Here is a 21,355-nt window from a genome sequence, read left to right as displayed (position 1 = left end):
GACAACCGGAGCCACCGCAGCTCACTCTTTCATCGATCAAGGCAGCTACATTATTAAAAGTAATTACGTGTCATTCAAAATAATGATGCATTGTTATAACAGACGGCATGTGAATGCAACTGTAATTGAATTAGCATGATGTCACATATATGTCATGTATTTATTTGGTCTTAAATGAGACTTTCCGAGAGTTGCCAGGTCCACAAAAAATGACTTTTATTAGTCATTAACTTTGAATAATTTGTCCGATTGGAATACATCAGAGCAGTGAGGCTTGAAATGAAATGTCCTGACTGTAAACATCCACCTCTAGCGGGGACCAGATTGGTTATCAGGTAACACGCAGGTGCAAAACCCAGGCAGATATTCACGTCCCAAAATAAACCTTAGCCACCCTAGCTAGCAATTAAATTTTGTTTGTTGATTTGAATCCAATCATGTCCAATTCGATGTACCACACCGACCTTGACAGCCGGAGCATTTTTTCCACATTTTAAATCAAATATGTGACTTTAAAAGATGTTTTCAGGGATAAAACTTCATGGATGTTTCTCACAAGAATAATATTAAATCAAATTATGAATTCATAATCAAGTTCTTGAAGTTTTTCCTTTGCTTACCTCTCCCTGGTCACATTCAGAGCTCCACGGTTTTGTACTTCCCAAAGAGTTTTCCACTGAACTGAACTGCGTCTGCTGGCCTCACACACCCCTTTCCCTTTCGGGAGTGTGGCACAAGCTCCAATTTCCTTTTCTTAGCGAGTCCAGCAACACGCAGAGAGAGGGAGGGAGGGAGGGTGTCTGCAGCTGGAGACCACGCCGCCTGCCTGCCCGCAGCTCAGTTGCACGACTTCAAACAGTGGTCTCAAACATGCGGCGCGCGGGCCAAATGTGGCCCGCAGGGACACTACTTTGAGGCCCCCCGCCTTGATATGAAAGTTTAATGTTAGTGCGCCCCGCGCAAGTTTGATATGGATGCTGTATGGTATCATGTACCCAGAAAAAAATATTACGTTTGATTAATGTTCATGTTAAAGGTTAAATAACTGTTAATAGTTATCCTCCCTATCCGTGTGGAAGTGGTAAGTTTTTGACTACGGACCGCGGTCTAAATAAACGATTCTGATTTGTCTGTTTCAAGATTTGCAAAGATTGGTTTGCACGCATCATTTGTGTCAAGAACAAAAGCGGCAGATCGTATATACCAGGGGTCTCAAACATGCAGGCCGACACTACTTTGAGGCCCCCGCCTTGATATGAAGGTTTAATGTTAGTGCGGCCCGCGCAAGTTTGATATGGATGCTGTATGGTATCATGTACCCAGAAAAAATTATTACGTTTGATTAATGTTCATGTTAAAGGTTAAATAACTGTTAATAGTTATCCTCCCTATCCGTGTGGAAGTGGTAAGTTTTTGATATGGATGTTGTATGGTATCATGTACCCAGAAAAAATTATTACGTTTGATTAATGTTCATGTTAAAGGTTAAATAACTGTTAATAGTTATCCTCCCTATCCGTGTGGAAGTGGTAAGTTTTTGACTACGGACCGCGGTCTAAATAAACGATTCTGATTGGTCTGTTTCAAGATTTGCAAAGATTGGTTTGCACGCATCATTTGCGTCCAGAACAAAAGCGGCAGATCGTATATACCAGGGGTCTCAAACACGCAGCCCGCGTGCCAAATGTGGCCCGCAGGACACTAGTTTGAGGCTCCCGCCTTGATATGAAAGTTTAATGTTAGATTGATATGGATGCTGTATGGTATCATGTACCCAGAAAAAATTATTACGTTTGATTAATGTTCATGTTAAAGGTTAAATAACTGTTAATAGTTATCCTCCCTATCCGTGTGGAAGTGGTAAGTTTTTGATATGGATGCTGTATGGTATCATGTACCCAGAAAAAATTATTACGTTTGATTAATGTTCATGTTAAAGGTTAAATAACTGTTAATAGTTATCCTCCCTATCCGTGTGGAAGTGGTAAGTTTTTGGCTATTTAAGTTTAAAGGAAATAACTTGGAGGCTACAGTTTAGGTCGCTAGCTCTCTAGTTTGCGAGTTAGCATGTGTCTCAAGACCCTGCAGTTGCGCAATATGTTGTAAATAAAAAGAGTATAAATGTGACTATAGTCGTGTTTTGTCATGTCTACAGGGCTCTAATAATGCTTTGTTCATTTTAATCTGAAAAAAATAATTTGTCTACCCACCAACTATATAAGTTTTTATTATTTGCTGTTTTATTATTATTATTATATTTATTTATTACTGATTGATTGATTTTCTTTATTCTTGATTTATTTATTTTTCATCTTATTTTGTGCAGAAAAATAAAAATTAAGATATTTGAGAACAGTGGAATTTTTTATCAGAGCTTTTATTGTAGAAAATCGGAACCAAAGCACTGATTTTTTTTTTTTTATATTTTTCTGTTTTTAATAAATGCATTTTTTTGGGGGGGGGAAACCCAGCCTTGCCCAGACCCTAGCTCCAGTGGCCCCCAAGTAAATTGAGTTTGAGACCCCTGACTTCAAATATATATTAAAAAAAAAACAAGGGTCTTGTGACTTCTCTTGAGAAACTATTGATATCAGCATCCATGTCAAGTATCGAACGCCTTATCTCCGTCTAATGTCCAGTGATAGCAAGAAGTGTTTGATGCTTGTTCTCGTCACCGGAAAAGGAGATCCTCTAGTTTATGTGCATATGGATTAGTGCACCGAGACGGCAAAAACTCCAGTGGCTGACCTCTGCTGCCCTGCCTGTCTGTGTGGGTGTTTATTGTGGACTCTCCCTGAGTGCCTGGCCTCTTTCAACCCTCTGGGCAGAAACTCCAACCTGCAAGGGCAGGGAGAGGAATTTCCTGTCCTCTAGCAAAGACAAAACTTAGCCCTAAGCCATGATGCAACATATTATATTGTTAACGCCCCAATCGGCTTTCACGACCTCATCCCGCTGCTATAAGCGTCCTGTCCCCCCGTCCCCACCTCGTCCTTCCGTGGGCTGGAAAACTCCCACACAGCAGGAGGGTTTTAAAGTGTGGGGGAGCAACCTTGCATTTTGTGTATCAAAGGTCAGATTACTGTGTCGGATGTTATCTTTCATCAGGCGCTGGCGGTGGGATGAGTGGCGATGGAAGCACTGGCCCCCACGGCCCCCACGGCCCCCACGGCCCCGGTGGCTGATGTGTGTAGCAGAATGGAAAGACGAGGATTAACAAAGGTCCTGGGATCTACCCAACTGAATGTGAGCTAAACTCCCGGTGGATCCCTTGGGGGGAAATAAAAGACCATGCAGCCCGGAGCCTGAAACCAACTCTTTAGAGCAAGGGGTCTCAAACTCGCGGCCCGCGGGCCAAATGCAATGAATTGGAACAAAATGCACAGGTTAAAAAGCTACAACATTGAACCATATTTCACCTTGAACTAATCTAGAGTGAACATTTTGGAACTTTGGTTCGCGTTATTAATTAATTCCAGATGTATTTTGTTCCGGAAAGCCAAAAGTATTAACAAAAAAAACATTTTTATTGTTTAAAAATGGGAACAGTGATGTTATTTTGACTTATATGCATTTAGAATTATTGCTTTATGTATGGAAAAATATAATTGCAAGTACCTAAGTCACAATTCTAAGTCATTTCTGTGGTGGTCTCAAACTTGCGGCCCGCGGGCCAAATGCGGCGCGCGAGACGCTACTTTGAGGCCCCCACCTTGATACCAAAGTTTAATGATACCACTCTGATACCACTGAAAATGGCCGATGTACATGGTTGAGTGTAGTGTAAGCATCATACTGAGACGTGTGTAATATTTTGCCGGTCTCATGTAGCAACAAGCTAAACCGTTAATCTTCTTAAGATTAGCTCAACACTTAGATTAGGGGTGTCCAAACTTTTTCCACCGAAGTCTACTTAGGGAATGATGAAAGGATGCGAGGGCTACTTTGATATTTTGTAAGATACCTAAGAAGTTGTATATATATATATATACAACTTTTTTTTATAATGTACTTTTTTTTCTTGATATATATCTTGATATATATATGTATATATGATCTTTTTTTTCTTGATATATATATATATATACTATATATATATATCAAGAAAAAAAGTACATGATATACTAGGTAAAAAAGCATATTATTGGTACAAACTTCCGTATTTGCTCTTTTTCCCCATTTAAATTTTTTTCTAAATATTTAAATTTTTCTTAAATAGTCTTAATAAATTGTCATCTCATATTATTATTATTTCTATAATATTATTAATATTTTTCCATAATATTTTAAATAATATTTAATAATGTTTTAAATAGAAAATAATAATATTATTAATAATAATAATTATAGGCGGCACAGCGGTCATGTGGTTAGCGCGTAGGCCTCACAGCTAGGAAACCAAGGTTCAATTCCACCCTCTGCCATCTCTGTGTGGAGTTTGCATGTTCTCCCCGTGGGTTTTCTCCGGGTATTCCGGTTTCCTCCCACATTCCAAAAACATGCTAGGTTAATTAGCGACTCCAAATTATCCATAGGTATGAATGTGAGTGTGAATGGTTGTTTGTCTATATGTGCCCTGTGATTGGCTGGCGACCAGTACTCTCGTCCAAAGACAGCTGGGATAGGCTCCAGCACCCCCCACGACGCTCGTGAGGAAAAAACGGTAGAAAATGAATGAATAATAATTATAAATAATAATATTTTTCTCACTAAATTCACTAATTTAATTCATCGGCTTTGCTGGTAGTGAAATTATTCAATTCAAATTCTATTCAAATTTCCTTTTGAATTATTTTGACAGCACGGTGTTTGTTGAATGGAAGCTAAAGAGGATTATCCCGTCATGGCTGCCAGTCAGTCGGTTGTATATTTTATTGATTACATTTCCATTCCTGACGGACTCGCTTGCATGGATTGCGACTGCATGGAAACAGATGTTTCATGGAGCATTGCGGTCTCCAGTTTCAGTTTTTTTTTTATTTTGTCGTCACCGTGACCTTTTCTTCACGTGTTCCATGAGGATGGAAGACACATGTTGGGGATCCATTTAAAAAAAAAAAAAGGTATTAAAACTCACTTGTTTTGCTGCTCAATTGCTCCATATTGAATCCGGTCATTTCCTGTGATGCGCCGCGCTCCCTCCCGGTGGCGTCTTGTGCCGTTTGGAGAGGCGTCGTCAGTCCTCCCGAGCTCCAGCTCACTCCTCTACGCAGAGACATGTGTTCCTTCTCCATCTCCATGGTTACCTCCGAGTATAAGTAACTCTTCTTTAGTCCTCCTTTGGATGAAACAGTCCCTTTTTACGCTTTAGTCCTTATTGGCGTGCATAGAAAATAAAAAAAAAAATGGTGGTTTATTTTTCCATTTGAGCACACATCCTTCCAAGTGTTTTCATGTAGTCAGCTGGAATTTGCCAAAAAAGTAACTGCCCTGGCGTTGAGTATTATTCCCGAACTGTCTAACTGAACCTCCCTCCAGGCAATGTTCCCCAGATGACTTCCACTGGAAAACCGCCACAAAAATTGCACAATTTCGCAGCTCGTCTTGGCCAGCGAAGCAACGAAACAGCCCGGTCTGATCTATTTGCATCTCTCTAATACTCCTTTTTTTTCTTTTCCCAGACGTTGCTTTTCCCTACTTCGCTATTTTTGGTCACCGCAGCGTCCAAATCTGCAGCCTACAGATTATTTTTCTTTCAGCGCGACGATCTGGTCTTTATCTCGAAGATCGTAACTCCACTGTGACATAAAGGGAGCTGTGCATATGACCGCTTCCTGCTGTTAGGTGAATGTGAGGAATAACAGTTCACTCTGCAAAGGTCATTCCAAAAACGGCTTTGCATTGAAACGCTCCTGTGTTATTAAAAGTTACTAAAAGCTGCAGCTGACTATTGAAATATAGTTATGATTAATACCAAAAGGCAATAAGGGAACGGAGTTGTGGTGCTTAAATTTGACTTTTGCCAGCCTAAATGTCTTATTGAGGGGATTTTGTTCCTGGAAACTTTATCGAATCCGTCAATGAAAGCAAGTCCGGTCCAAGGTCACCTGCAAAACAAGACAGACATATTTTATATTCTGATGGAGACTTGGTCCAAATCTTATTACTAAATCAAACATTGTGCAGAGAAAGTCTCCTTTTCCTGAAAAAAAAAATCTTCCTCAAAAGTCAAACGTCATGGATAATGTTCTTCCCAGATGTGTGTGGGTTTTCCTGGTTTAAAAAAAAACATGCATGTTAGGTTCATTGGCACCTCTTACCCTCCATATTGTCAAGGGTTTGGTGACCCAAAGTCAGCTGGGAAATATGGAACAAAATATCAGTCATTTCCGAGACATGGAAAAAAAAGGAAGATAAAATAAACTCTGCTTCTTCCCACTCCTTTTCAAACATTATTAATTATACATGTAAACATTCATTCATTCATTTTCTGCTGCTTTTCCTCACGAGGGTCGCGGGGGGTGCTGGAGCCTATCCCAGGCGGGGTACACCCTGGACTGGTCGCCAGCCAGCCAATCACAGGGCACATATAGACAAACAACCATTCACACTCACATTCATACCTATGGACAATTTGGAGTCGCTAATTAACCTAGCATGTTTTTGGAATGTGGGAGGAAACCGGAGTACCCGGAGAAAACCCACGCATGCACGGGGAGAACATGCAAACTCCACACAGATAATGGCCGAGGGTGAAGGGTGGAATTGAACCCTGGTCACATGTAAACATATACTGCGATTTCTGGACACTTTCCGGCACATCTGAATAGAAGCCCCACCCACTCAATCTGTAACATTAGATTTTTTTTTACATAGAAAGACACTATAAACCTTGCAATGATGCCTACAATCTGTGTTCGGTGATTCTATGTACAAAAATATGATATTAGCATCCGCGTCAGAAATTCACGACCTCATCATGGGAGCTGTTATTATAGCAGTCAAACACGTGGCCCGCGGGCCAAATGTGGCCCGCAGGACACTACTTTGAGGCCCCCGCCTTGATATGAAAGTTTAATGTTAGTGCGGCCCGCGCAAGTTTGATATGGATGCTGTATGGTATCATGTACCCAGAAAAAATTATTACGTTTGATTAATGTTCATGTTAAAGGTTAAATAACTGTTAATAGTTATCCTCCCTATCCGTGTGGAAGTGGTAAGTTTTTGGCTATTTAAGTTGAAAGGAAATAACTTGAAGGCTACCGTTTAGGTCGCTAGCTCTCTAGTTTGCGAGTTAGCATGTGTCTCAAGACCCTGCAGTTGCGCAATATGTTGTAAATAAAAAGAGTATAAATGTGACTATAGTCGTGTTTTGTCATGTCTACAGGGCTCTAATAATGTTTTGTTCATTTTAATCTGAAAAAAATAATTTGTCTACACACCAACTATATGTGGTTTCTTAAGTTTTTATTATTTGCCTTTTTATTATTATTATTATTATTATATTTATTTTTTACTGATTGATTTTTTTTATTCTTGATTTATTTATTTTTCATCTTATTTTGTGCAGAAAAATAAAAATTAAGATATTTGTGGAATTTCTTTATCAGAGCTTTTATTGTAGAAAATCGGAACCAAAGCACTGAAAAAGTTTTTATATTTTTCTGTTTTTAATAAATGCGTTTTTTTTTTTTTTTTTTGGAAAACCTTGCCCAGACCCTAGCTCCAGTGGCCCCCAGGTAAATTGAGTTTGAGACCCCTGTTTTATCCAAAGAACCACATTAGTAACGGACAGTAATCATTGTTATTAAATGCCTTTCAGTGTTCCCTTTTGGCTATGCGAGTGTGCAGCATAAACCTTGATGATAGCGGCGTATTAAGCATAGACGCTTGCCAGTATGTTAGTAGCTTAGTGCCCTTGAAGACAGTCTAAACAAAACAGTGCTCAGCCACAAAAATGCTCCAGTGGCGTGATGAGAGGCGATGAAGGCTGGTACTGTTTAGGCTCTCTGACAACAGCGCTCTTTGAGGCTCCCAGATGTGTCACTGATTTGGATCTCATCTTTTTTTTTTTTTACTGACTCCCTACCTTCATTAGCCAACATTTTCTCGTCCATCCATGCTTCCTCATCATCTGGGTATTACGTTTCTACAGAGGTCTTGAGAAAGGCACTCCCAACTCATTCTACTGTATATGTTTCATACTTGCACGGTGGATTAGTGGTTAGCGCACAGACCTTACAGCTAGGAGACTAGGGTTCGATTCCACCCATTTCTGTGTGGAGTTTGTATGTTCTCCCACATTCCAAAAACATGCTAGGTTAATTAGCGACTCCAAATTGTCCATAGGTATGAATGTGAGTGTGAATGGTTGTTTGTCTATATGTGCCCTGTGATTGGCTGGCCACCAGTCCAGGGTGTAGAAGACAGCTGGGATAGGCTCCAGCACCCCCCCATGACCCTCGTGAGGATAAGCGGTATAAAATGAATGAATGAATGAGTTCTCCTCTTATATTGTGTGGAAGTGGTAACTTTTTGGCTACTTATTTTGTCTTTCCCCACCCTGGGCTATCTGTGTTTGGAGTTTGCATGTTCTCCACGTGCATGCGTGGGTTTTTTCCGGGTACTCCGGTTTCCTCCCACATTCCAAAAACATGCTAGGTTAATTAGCGACTCCAAATTATCCATAGGTATGAATGTGAGTGTGAATGGTTGTTTGTCTATATGTGCCCTGTGATTGGCTGGCCACCAGTCCAGGGTGTAGAAGACAGCTGGGATAGGCTCCAGCACCCCCCATGACCCTTGTGAGGATCAGCGGTAGAAAATGAATGAGTTCTCCTCTTATTTTGTGTGGAAGTGGTAACTTTTTGGCTACTTATTTTGTCTCCAAAAACATGCTAGGTTAATTAGCGACTCCAAATTGTCCATAGGTATGAATGTGAGTGTGAATGGTTGTTTGTCTATATGTGCCCTGTGATTGGCTGGCCACCAGTCCAGGGTGTAGAAGACAGCTGGGATAGGCTCCAGCACCCCCCGTGACCCTCGTGAGGATCAGCGGTAGAAAATGAATGAGTTCTCCTCTTATTTTGTGTGGAAGTGGTAACTTTTTGGCTACTTATTTTGTCTCCAAAAACATGCTAGGTTAATTAGCGACTCCAAATTGTCCATAGGTATGAATGTGAGTGTGAATGGTTGTTTGTCTATATGTGCCCTGTGATTGGCTGGCCACCAGTCCAGGGTGTAGAAGACAGCTGGGATAGGCTCCAGCACCCCCCGTGACCCTCGTGAGGATCAGCGGTAGAAAATGAATGAGTTCTCCTCTTATTTTGTGTGGAAGTGGTAACTTTTTGGCTACTTATTTTGTCTCCAAAAACATGCTAGGTTAATTAGCGACTCCAAATTGTCCATAGGTATGAATGTGAGTGTGAATGGTTGTTTGTCTATATGTGCCCAGTGATTGGCTGGCCACCGGTCCAAAAGCGGTAGAAAATGAATGAATGAATATCATCTCGTCTACTTTTTCCATCCATCTCGCCTACTAATTACCTCGAACATCAAAAGGTACTCCACAGTGACACAACCTGTCCCGCATCTTTTCCCTGTTGACCTCCATGATTAAAGGGTATCATTTACAGTCTGGCTCGGAGGAGACTTTGGTGTATAATCCCAGTGTTCCTGTTCATTGTCAGCTCATGATGCATCCACATGCAGACAGCGCTACTAAATAAACCGTAATCAGTCGTTTGTCCCCTGTGGTCTCGAACATTTATCACACATACTGGATGCATCCATGGAAAGCATGTCCGCCTACTTTATCTCCGATTCCTTTGGGTGATCATGCAATAGGATATGTGATACGTCGGCATGTTCAAAGTGCCGTCTAAACGACTGTAAGCCTTGAAGACATATCATTTAACAAATATATGAAAGGACATCTGCTCACAATTGACGCCCTCGGGTGGAGTTATGGATCTGCTGTCTTTTACCTGCACACCGCGCATACCAAACCAAACCAAATTCCTGGCTTTAGTTGCACCTTCCGCCGTCTCAGCGAGACAAAGAACCATTCAACGCCTTTCTTGGCGAGCTGAGAAATGATTTTTTGGTTGGGATCCAAAATTGGCATTCCTGGTTCATTACTCCTGAGGAGGCCGTGATGGTCAACGTGCCTCAGCTTGTGCTGGGCGATGACTGACATCTATAGCATGGCGGAACTCCAATGAATTTCATGTAGGTCTTTTAAAAGTTTTTTTTTTTTTTTTTCCGGAAATAAAAGAACGTGGGTCGCTGTGCATTTCCATCTCCTGTTGACAGGTGGGAAAAAAAAAGATAAACACTTGAGCGAGGCGTGTATGTTCCGGTGCCAAGCGCTGAAAATTGTTAGACACCAAAGTACTTTTTAAACTATTATCCGCACTGCAGGAAACTAAATACTGTAAATAGGCAGGGGAACATACAATAATAATGACTGAAGTAAATATTTTACTGATATATCATTATTAAATACAGTAACCCCTTGTTCATCACAGTTAATTGGTTCCAGACTCAACCATGATAAATTAATTTCCACAAAATAAGATTCCTTGGATGGACTATTTTCCTATTTAGAGCATAGAAAACCTGTTTAGGTCAATATTTTATTAATAACTCATTATTATATACATTAACGCCTTGTTTATTGCGGTTTATTGGTTCCAGACTCAACCACGATAAGTGAATTTCCACAAAATAGGATTCCTTGGATGGACTATTTTCCTAGTTAGAGCATAGAAAACCTGTTTAGGTAAATATTTTATTAATATCTTATTATTATATACAGTAACCCCTTGTTTACCACGGTTAATTGGTTCCAGACTCAACCATGATAAATTAATTTCCACAAAATAGGATTCCTTGGATGGACCTTTTTCCTAGTTAGAGCATAGAAAACCTGTTTAGGTCAATATTTTATTAATAACTCATTATTATATACATTAACGCCTTGTTTACCACGGTTAATTGGTTCCAGACTCAACCATGATCAATGAATTTCCACAAAATAGGATTCCTTGGATGGACTATTTTCCTAGTTAGAGCATAGAAAACCTGTTTAGGTCAATATTTTATTAATAACTCATTATTATATACATTAACGCCTTGTTTATTGCGGTTTATTGGTTCCAGACTCAACCATGATCAATGAATTTCCACAAAATAGGATTCCTTGGATGGACTATTTTCCTAGTTAGAGCATAGAAAACCTGTTTAGGTCAATATTTTATTAATATCTCATTATTATATACATTAACGCCTTGTTTATTGCGGTTTATTGGTTCCAGACTCAATCATGATAAATTAATTTCCACAAATTATTATTCCTTGTATGGAATATTTTCCTATTTAGAGCATAGAAAACCTGTTTACAACCTACTAAATTTGTTATTTACATGATTAGAGCCCTCTAGGCATGAACTAACACCCCTACAGTCACCTTTACACTCATATTACCCAATATAGTAGACGTAATTACAGTAAATAAGTATAGTTAAGTAAGTATTTTCTTTGCTATAAATGCATTCGCTAGGGGAGCTGTGCGGCGGGCCAACAGGAAGTGAATAACAAAGTGGGTAACAATAGATGATATATCCTGATCTGAAGCCCCAAGGCAAATTATTTATCATCAACTCCTACAAAATAAACAATTTTCGCAAAAAAAGCACAAAATCAAAGCAAATACAGCCGGAATAGGTGCAGATTCTGAAAGATCTAGAAAGCTTTTTGTGCTTGTTAGCATGTGTAGCTGCTCTGTAGGAGTCCACAACTCATAATAGGTCCACTTTAATATATTTTTTTAAAAAGCGTGAGTGTGAAGCCACAAAATTTGAACTGCAAAGTGGTGACGGATGACTGTAATTAATAAAAAAAATGATAATTTTGAAGAAAATAATGTTGCAAGTATTCCAAGTATTTGAAAGAGTGCAATCAAAACACCAGTAAATATCAAAAATACAAATAAAAACCAATAACTACAAAACAAACCGTTTTCAGTTTTTCGGAAAAAGCACAAAATCCAAGCAAATACAGCCGGAATAGGTGCAGATTCTGAAAGATCTTGAAAGCTTTTTTTGCTTGTTAGCATGTGTAGCTGCTCTGTAGGAGTCCACAACTCTCCTTTAATATATTTTTTTAGAAAAGCGTGAGTGTGAAGCCACAAAATTTGAACTACAAAGCGGCGACGGATGACTGTAATTAATAAAAAATTATAATTTTGAAGAAAATCATGTTGCAAATATTTGATAGAGTGCAATCAAAACACCAGTAAATATCAAAAATACAAATAAAAACTAATAACTACAAAACAAACCGTTTTCGTTTTTTCGGAAAAAGCACGAAATCCAAGCAAATACAGCCGGAATAGGTGCAGATTCTGAAAGATCTAGAAAGCTTTTTGTGCTTGTTAGCATGTGTAGCTGCTCTGTAGGAGTCCACAACTCTCCTTTAATATATTTTTTAGAAAAGCGTGAGTGTGAAGCAACAAAATTTGAACTACAAAGCGGCGAGGAATGACTGTAATTAATAAAAAATTATAATTTTGAAGAAAATAATGTTGCAAATATTTGATAGAGTGCAATCAAAACACCAGTAAATATCAAAAATACAAATAAAAGCTAATAACTACAAAACAAACCGTTTTCGGTTTTTCGGAAAAAGCACAAAATCCAAGCAAATACAGCCGGAATAGGTGCAGATTCTGAAAGATCTAGAAAGCTTTTTGTGCTTGTTAGCATGTGTAGCTGCTCTGTAGGAGTCCAGAACTCCCCTTTAATATATTTTTTAGAAAAGCGTGAGTGTGAAGCCACAAAATTTGAACTACAAAGCGGCGACGGACGACTGTAATTAATAAAAAATTATAATTTTGAAGAAAATAATGTTGCAAATATTTGATAGAGTGCAATCAAAACACCAGTAAATAACAAAAATACAAATAAAAGCTAATAACTACAAAACAAACCGTTTTCGGTTTTTCGGAAAAAGCACAAAATCCAAGCAAATACAGCCGGAATAGGTGCAGATTCTGAAAGATCTCGAAAGCTTTTTGTGCTTGTTAGCATGTGTAGCTGCTCTCTAGGAGTCCACAACTCATAATAGGTCCACTTTAATATATTTTTTGGAGTTTTTTTGGAGTGTGAAGCCACAAAATTTGAACTGCAAAGCGGCGACAGATGACTGTAATTAATAAAAAATTATAATTTTGAAGAAAATAATGTTGCAAATATTTGATAGAGTGCAATCAAAACACCAGTAAATAACAAAAATACAAATAAAAGCTAATAACTACAAAACAAACCGTTTTCGGTTTTTCGGAAAAAGCACAAAATCCAAGCAAATACAGCCGGAATAGGTGCAGATTCTGAAAGATCTCGAAAGCTTTTTTTGCTTGTTAGCATGTGTAGCTGCTCTGTAGGAGTCCACAACTCTCCTTTAATATATTTTTTTAGAAAAGCGTGAGTGTGAAGCCACAAAATTTGAACTACAAAGCGGCGACGGATGACTGTAATTAATAAAAAATTATAATTTTGAAGAAAATAATGTTGCAAATATTTGACAGAGTGCAATCAAAACACCAGTAAATAACAAAAATACAAATAAAACCTAATAAAATCTTTGCGCATGTAAGTCCAGTGAACAACAACACTAATATTAAGAGTTGTCGGAGCAACTACACAACTTGTTGTCTAGCAAGACAACCACGCAATAAGAGAACAGGAATAACGCCAAACACAAACTTTTCCTGCTTTGTTTCACGTAGCTTCTTATGTGCTCTCTTTAAACAAAAATTGCATCTTACCCCGTGCAGATAAATGGAACGGGCCGCAGGTACCAAGCCACTAATAGCAGTATTCCTTGTTGTTCACGGTCATGCAGCTCACCTGTACTACTACTGGGTCTCTCACTGCGAGGCAGCAGCATAGTGGACTGCCCCCTTTTTTTTTTTTTTTTCGGTTTCCTATATGACTCTGCACACACCTCCCTCCCTCTGTCACCACCCCCCCTCTCATGAAACAGACGATAGATGGGGCGGGGTGGTGGGTCAGCTGGAACACAGAGAGCTCTTTGTCTGGGATCTTTTTTCATATGGTTTCCTTCAAGCTTGCATACTGAACGCATTAAGGCTGTAATATATTTTCATATTCAACACGAGGATGCTGAGCAGCCTGTGGGCTACACTTTCTACCCCCCCACACATACCCCATCCTTGTTGTCAATTCTTGACCCACTTTTACAATCCAAACAGAAACAAAAACAAATGTAAGCTCAAGTTTCTGTTTATGTTTTCTGTTCTTTTCATTCAATTCATTCCATATTGATATATCGACTACCAATAAAAAGCAACCTGTGCATCGGCATTGATCGTTAAATACAATATCTGCACCTAAACATATTATCATTTTCCTCCAAAAGCACCAAATGTATCTCCACAAATACCTCCAATATTAACCTAGCAATAATTTCAAAAGGGGAAACACGACCGGAATTGGTTCTAAAGACGCCATATGATGGAAACGTAGCGAGTAACTAGTGCGTGAAATTCTGAGTCGGATTAGTTTATTTATGTTAACCCAAAAACAGGGCAGCGACACAGATAATTCCGAGCAGACGTTGTGTGTTGTTGTCATGAACACACACACAAATAAATCCCACATTCCCTGAACATACATAGTTACAGTATAATAGTTGTCTCATTGACTTATACACAGACACAGCACACTTAATACATTTAACCGAATGAAGGATCCCATTCATGGAGGTTTAATATTCATGTTTCGGTCTTTGGTACATTTTTTGAGGTGGACATTTCTTATTTTGCTTTATGAACCTTTACATAAGTAGTTAGTGATGACTGTAAGGCCTGGAGGTGCCTTTCTACCGCTTTTTTCTCTGAACTCTGACTCTGAACGCTCGGTTTCAGAGAGTTTTTTGTAACACCGGCTCCCTGTGATGTCATTGTGAGAAGTTGCTGGCTGAATGGGCATGCCCGGGTACAAGCTATAGGCTGCGGAGTAGGCACGCCTGGAGTATTTGGGAATTCGAAGGATAGGTGCAGATTTCTTTGAAGATCTAATAAGCTTTATGTGCGGGTTATTGTGTGTAGCTGCTCTACAGGAGCCCACAACTCAATACAAAGGGCCGAAAATGAGCATAATAGGTCCTGTTAAATCTTATATTCTTGCGATTTACTGCTTATTCCAGTCAAAATAAGAATGAGACACGGATACACAGATACTGTCAGGAGGAAATACAGTAAACCTCGGATATATCGGACTCGGATATATCGGAAATTCGTTCACAACGGACAGATAAAAAAGAACCGATTTTTCTGTAATGCATTTCCAAGAAAAATTCATTGGATTTTTTATCACGGATTTCGCCTATTTCGGACAAAATCTCCAGTCCCGTTCCAATGCATTTCCATGAAATTTCCCTCGCATATATCGGATGGCCGCATCGTGGCGCTCCGATTCGCCGAATCGTGACAGGCCGCTATACGACGTCATTTGCAGCGTTTGCAGCGTTGCCTGCGCGTCCAGGTACATTGGAAACATAGTCAAGGAAGTGCCTTTTTATAACGGATAAAATCCGATTTAGGGCGGCACGGCGGTCTAGTGGTTAGCGCGCAGACCTCACAGCTAGGAGACCAGGGTTCAATCCCCACCCTCGGCCATCTCTGTGTGGAGTTTGCATGTTCTCCCCGTGCATGCGTGGGTTTTCTCCGGGTACTCCGGTTTCCTCCCACATTCCAAAAACATGCTAGGTTAATTAGCGACTCCAAATTGTATGAATGTGAGTGTGAATGGTTGTTTGGCTGGCGACCAGTCCAGGGTGTACCCCGCCTCTCGCCCGAAGACAGCTGGGATAGGCTCCAGCACCCCCCGCGACCCTCGTGAGGAAAAGCGGTAGAAAATGAATGAATGAATGAAAATCCGATATATGCGTAAAACGGACATTTTCCGGTATACGCATATAACGGATTTCGCTTATATCGGACAAAACCAGTGGGAACAATTGAATCCGATATATCCGAGGTTTACTGTATCAACCTGATCCAGCCTCACCTGGACATCACGTGTCGTCTTCGAGGATGGTGACCATCCTGTGCTTGAACATCAACCATCCAACTTCATGATCACGTCTTTTTTTCTCAGCAATGAATCTGCTGATGCACTTTTTCCTGCAGAGGAACAATAGAAAATGAATGGTAAAGCTGGAGCTTTATTGAGAAGATTAAGTTGCTCGAATGAAGATACGTCCTAATTTCCCTCCGGCTGTTGCATAAGCCAACCTTAGAGTGTATTTTCCGTGGCTGTGATTCATGCTTCTTTTAAAGAGAAGGTCACAAAAAGCTTGAGAAATCGGCTTCGCTGAAAAAAAAAAAAAATGAAAACGAATGGATAGAAAACGATGGAGGTTTACAGTGGAGATCAAGTCGCATTGGTGGTAATGGTTCTTGAGGCGCTGTCGGGTTTTAGGAGAAACATCTTAATTACCCTCCAGCCGTTTGGATAAGCCAACTATAAAGTGTATTTTCTTTGGCTTAAAAGTCTTCAATTCTAAATAAGACTGCAGTACTTCAGCCTGTAGGGACTTGGCTTTCAATCTGAGGCCCGCATGTTAAAGAGCTGCCACAGAAGAAAAAGCCCAACTTCTCAAACCACAGGGGCGCACCCCTTTTAGTGTCATTTGGATTGTACTTTATGTACTTCATGTTGAGGAGTGGCAGAACTGCAGGAAGTATTTCTTTCGGAATATGTATGCGATATTTAATAATGTCCCCGCCATTAGTATATCAATCAATCAGTCGTTTTCATTGGACGTTGCAGAGAACAGGTTTCGCTACACGTCTTAAAATAAAGCCTGGAGCTCTTTATATTCATGAGCTACAGATGTGAGATCAGAAAGCAAGAGAGACCTCTAAGTGGACCCAAACTTGGTGTGGGGTGGCCATCTGCCTCGACCAGTTGTGTTGAGATAGAGGGACAGAGTGTAGAGGGTAGAGGGTAAGGTTGGGATTGGGATGAGACACTGTACAGCAGTGATTCCCAAAGTGTGGGCCGTGGGCCATGAGAGGTCATTAAAAATTAATCCGCTTTTTCCTCATGAAGGTGACAGGGGGTGCTGGAGCCTATCCCAGCTGTCTTGGGGGGAGAGGCGAGATACACCCTGGTCTGGACTGGTCACCAGCCAATCACAGGGCACATATAGACAAACAACCATTCACACTCACATTCATACCTATGGACAATTTGGAGTCGCTAATTAACCTAGCATGTTTTTGGAATGTGGGAGGAAACCGGAGTACCCGGAGAAAAACCACACAGAGATGGCCGAGGGTGGAATTGAACCCTGGTCTCTGGTCTCCTAGCTGTGAAGTCTGCGGGCTAACCACTCGACCACCGTGCTGCCTGTCATTAAAAATATTATTTTTCATTTTATTATTTTTTAAATGGGCGGCACGGCCGAGTCGAGTGGTTAGCGCGCAGACCTCACAGCTAGGAGACCAGGGTTCAATTCCACTATCATTTCATGCTAGGTTAATTAGCAACTCCAAATTGTCCATAGGTATGAATGTGAGTGTGAATGGTTGTTTGTCTATATGTGCCCTGTAATTGGCTGGCTGGCCACCAGTCCAGGGTGTACCCCGCCTCTCGCCCGGAGACAGCTGGGATAGGCTCCAGCACCCCCTACGACTCTCGTGAGGATAAGCGGTAGAAAATGAATGAATGAATGAATTATTTTTTAAATGGGCGGCATGGCCGAGTCGAGTGGTTCGCGCGCAGACCTCACAGCTAGGAGACCAGGGTTCAATTCCACTATCATTTCATGCTAGGTTAATTAGCGACTCCAAATTGTCCATAGGTATGAATGTGAGTGTGAATGGTTGTTTGTCTATATGTGCCCTGTGATTGGCTGGCTGGCCACCAGTCCAGGGTGTACCCCGCCTCTCGCCCGGAGACAGCTGGGATAGGCTCCAGCACTTTTTTATATAGGCCGGGTGCCTGGTGAGCATTTTCTACAGAGAAATATTATAATAATATGCCGTATTATTTCTGTGTGAAAGGGTGTTAGTGGTGATTTTAGAGACATTTTAACAGCCGTTGCTCACCTGATGGATGGCGTCGCAAAGGTGTGCACGCAATCCATCACCTGGAGGCTTCTAAAGGATCATCTTCTCTGCTTCGTCTCCTCCCTCGTCACTTCTTTGCTCCTGCTATTTTTCTAACCTTATCCTTCTCATCTCCTCCCCTTGCTCACATATTGGCGGGCATAGATTGATTCCCCCTTTTTTTTTTTCCTTTTGGTCCCACTTGAGAAGACTTATTCCTGGTTTGCACCAAATAGCCGTGTCTCCATCACCATTCCTGTGTGTTGACCGAGCCTCTCCCGAAGATGTTTGTGTATGTTAGACTCCGTGCAGCTGGGAGCAGCCATTAGCGGCGGCGTCTGACTTTTTCTTCCCCTCCCTCTCCAGCGAGCGTCCTGCTTCGGCGGTGTCGTGGCGTGACTCTGTGAAGGGCAGCTGTGTGGGAGAGCAGGGAGCTGAGGGGAAATGTTAGCGCACATTCCATCGGAAGAGGGGTTCTTGCTACAAAGAGAGCGGCATGGATCTGGTTTGCATTGCTTCTCAAGTCAGATCCGTTCTCATCGCTCCGCCTGAAGTTATTAGACATCGTTTCCTACAAGGTCCGGGTCTGGATTGATTGGAATCATACACGGGCCGTGCTCTGCCGACCCTGGCTGCGTCCCTGCGGATGTAATAGGATACAGTGACCGCTTTGTTCAAAGGCAAAGTTTCGTCCAAACACACACAGACGGCAAGGAAAAGGAATGATTTAGCATGCTGGTAGATGTTTCACCATGATTAGCGATGATATGAGATCATAATCAGTTTGGGATAGGATATGCATCTAACAATAATTCATTTACTGCAAAACTTATTTTTCAGTTTCCTGTGTTTATTTTCAGTGGAATGGACTTGTGTATTTCATATAGTGTAGAACAGGGGACTCGAACTCAATTTACCTGGGGGCCACTGGAGCTAGGGTCTGGGCAAGGCTGGGCCGCATCAGGTTTTCCAAAAAAAAACAAAAAAAAAACGCATTTATTAAAAACAGAAAAATATACAAACTTTTTCAGTGCTTTGGTTCCGATTTTTCACAATAAAAGCTCTGATAAAACATTCCACTGTTCTCAAATATCTTAATTTTTATTTTTCTGCACAAAATAAGATGAAAAATAAACAAATCAAGAATAAAGAAAATCAATCAGCAATAAATAAATATAATAATAATAATAAAACAGCAAATAATAAAAACTTAAGAAACCACATATAGTTGGTGGGTAGACAAATTATTTTCTTCAGATTAAAATGAACAAAGCATTATTAGAGCCCTGTAGACATGACAAAACTTAAAAAATTTATACTTTTTTTATTTACAACATATTGCGCAACTGCAGGGTCTTGAGACACATGCTAACTCGCAAACTAGAGAGCTAGCGACCTAAACGGTAGCCTTCAAGTTATTTCCTTTAAACTTATATATTGCCAATCATTCATAATCCTTATATTATATTATAACACGAGAAAACAAGTTAATTTCAGCTAGCTTACAATGCAGTCATTGGGATACACCTATTTTGACTATGAAGCCCCGTAAAAAAAATAACAACATTGCATCGTTTGATATACACGCTGTGATCATACATTAACACATACAGTACACTGATGATAATATGTAATATTAATTTTTTTACAGTCAAAATACTGTCGGTGTATCCCAATTACTGCATTGTCAAATAGCTCAAATTAACTGTTTTCGGGGGAAGCAAAAAAAACAAAGAAATACAGTTGGAATAGGTGCAGATTCTGGAAGAACTAGACAGCTTTATGTGCTGGTAGGAGTCCACAACTCAATACAAAGTGCCAAAATATGAGCATAATAAGTCCCGTTTAACTTCATTTATCATTATCGGGGAGTAAAAAAAACGATGCCGTGTGAGCCGATTGATAATTTTTACGCCGATGTCGGGTGTACGATATTATCGGACAGCCCTAGTGTACAGTTAAAAAGCTTTTGTGATGGTTTAACCTTGGAACAGACGTTCTACTTGTATAATTTCCTACGCGAACGCCAATTTCAAAGGCAGCATTCCGACCTGAGACGTTCCAACACCTAATTTTTTAATATCTGGGACCCGGTACTGTTCCGATATGACGGATTTATTTGGAATCTCAGGACGGAGTCACGAACAAAATGGCTGAGCATGTCTGTTTTTCATCACATTTCAATGTAATACATAATACATGATGTTATCCACTTTAAAACCACACTCATCAGTGTTCACATGGCCCCAGGAGCCAAATCAAACAAACAGCGGATGTTGCCTTTCGGTTCATTGTTTCCATGTAAGAAGAATGCAGCAGCACCTATTACATGCGTGCGGCTTCATGAATATCTCCTGTGGGATGTTGGATTGTTATGAGGTGTGACAGCGCCGAGGTTTGTGCGCCACTATGCAACAAACAGCTCATTCGGTATTAAGAGTTTTAGTTGCAACATGATGAACACGATGCATTCAAATGCGCCTCTGACATTAAAAGCATGGAAATATCTGTGCGTGTTATGCGCAAACATACGAATGATTGCATGTGACAGCACTCCTGCTTCCGTTTGGTTCAGACCATTCCCATGGAAATGCCTTTCTGCTGAGTCGCCGGGCCTCTCGGCAGATGGGTGGAAACAAGGCGGGAATTATTGTCCCGACAAAGCGAGCCTCTTGTTGAGACAATGAACGCTGCAGAACGCAATCAAGATTTACCAGGAGTTGAACATGAAAGTGTGAATGTGGTTTGCAGACTTGCTCTGTAATGGCTTTATTTACGGCAGGGGTCTCAAACATGCGGCCCGCGGGCCAAATGTGGCCCGCAGGACACTACTTTGAGGCCCCCGCCTTGATATGAAAGTTTAATATTAGTGCGGCCCGCGCAAGTTTGATATGGATGCTGTATGGTATCATGTACCCAGAAAAAATTATTACGTTTAATTCATGTTCATGTTAAAGGTTAAATAACTGTTAATAGTTATCCTCCCTATACGTGTGGAAGTGGTAAGTTTTTGATATGGATGCTGTATGGTATCATGTACCCAGAAAAAATTATTACGTTTGATTAATGTTCATGTTAAAGGTTAAATAACTGTTAATAGTTATCCTCACTATACGTGTGGAAGTGGTAAGTTTTTGATACGGATGCTGTATGGTATCATGTACCCAGAAAAAATTATTACGTTTGATTAATGTTCATGTTAAAGGTTAAATAACTGTTAATAGTTATCCTCCCTATCCGTGTGGAAGTGGTAAGTTTTTGATATGGATGCTG

The 21,355-nt window shown here is 40.4% G+C and overlaps 1 protein-coding gene across 6 annotated transcripts in view; it reads right to left on the bottom strand.

Moving 5' to 3' along the window:
• Window positions 1-21,355, bottom strand: part of LOC131110189 (synaptopodin) — a 62,684-nt gene that overhangs the window by 9,479 nt on the left and 31,850 nt on the right. For 3 of the 6 annotated variants that reach the window (XM_058063016.1, XM_058063018.1, XM_058063015.1), the window contains exons 5-8: window positions 19,000-19,032; window positions 18,083-18,722; window positions 16,035-16,150; window positions 5,078-6,047 (exon numbers count right to left, since the gene is read on the bottom strand). In XM_058063016.1, the coding sequence (XP_057918999.1) occupies window positions 5,078-5,240 (163 nt within the window). In that variant the 5' untranslated portion in view covers window positions 5,241-6,047; window positions 16,035-16,150; window positions 18,083-18,722; window positions 19,000-19,032. Of the gene's footprint in view, window positions 1-5,077; window positions 6,048-13,768; window positions 14,131-16,034; window positions 16,151-18,082; window positions 18,723-18,999; window positions 19,033-21,355 lie in introns of those variants that run through there. The other 3 variants (XM_058063017.1, XM_058063019.1, XM_058063020.1) reach the window with 3 other exon arrangements.

The sequence above is a fragment of the Doryrhamphus excisus genome, chromosome 23 (assembly GCF_030265055.1).
Source record: "Doryrhamphus excisus isolate RoL2022-K1 chromosome 23, RoL_Dexc_1.0, whole genome shotgun sequence".
NCBI classification, from domain to species: domain Eukaryota; kingdom Metazoa; phylum Chordata; class Actinopteri; order Syngnathiformes; family Syngnathidae; genus Doryrhamphus; species Doryrhamphus excisus.
The sequence above is the reverse complement of the archived record's forward strand: the minus strand, read 5'-3'. Positions and strand labels throughout refer to the sequence as shown.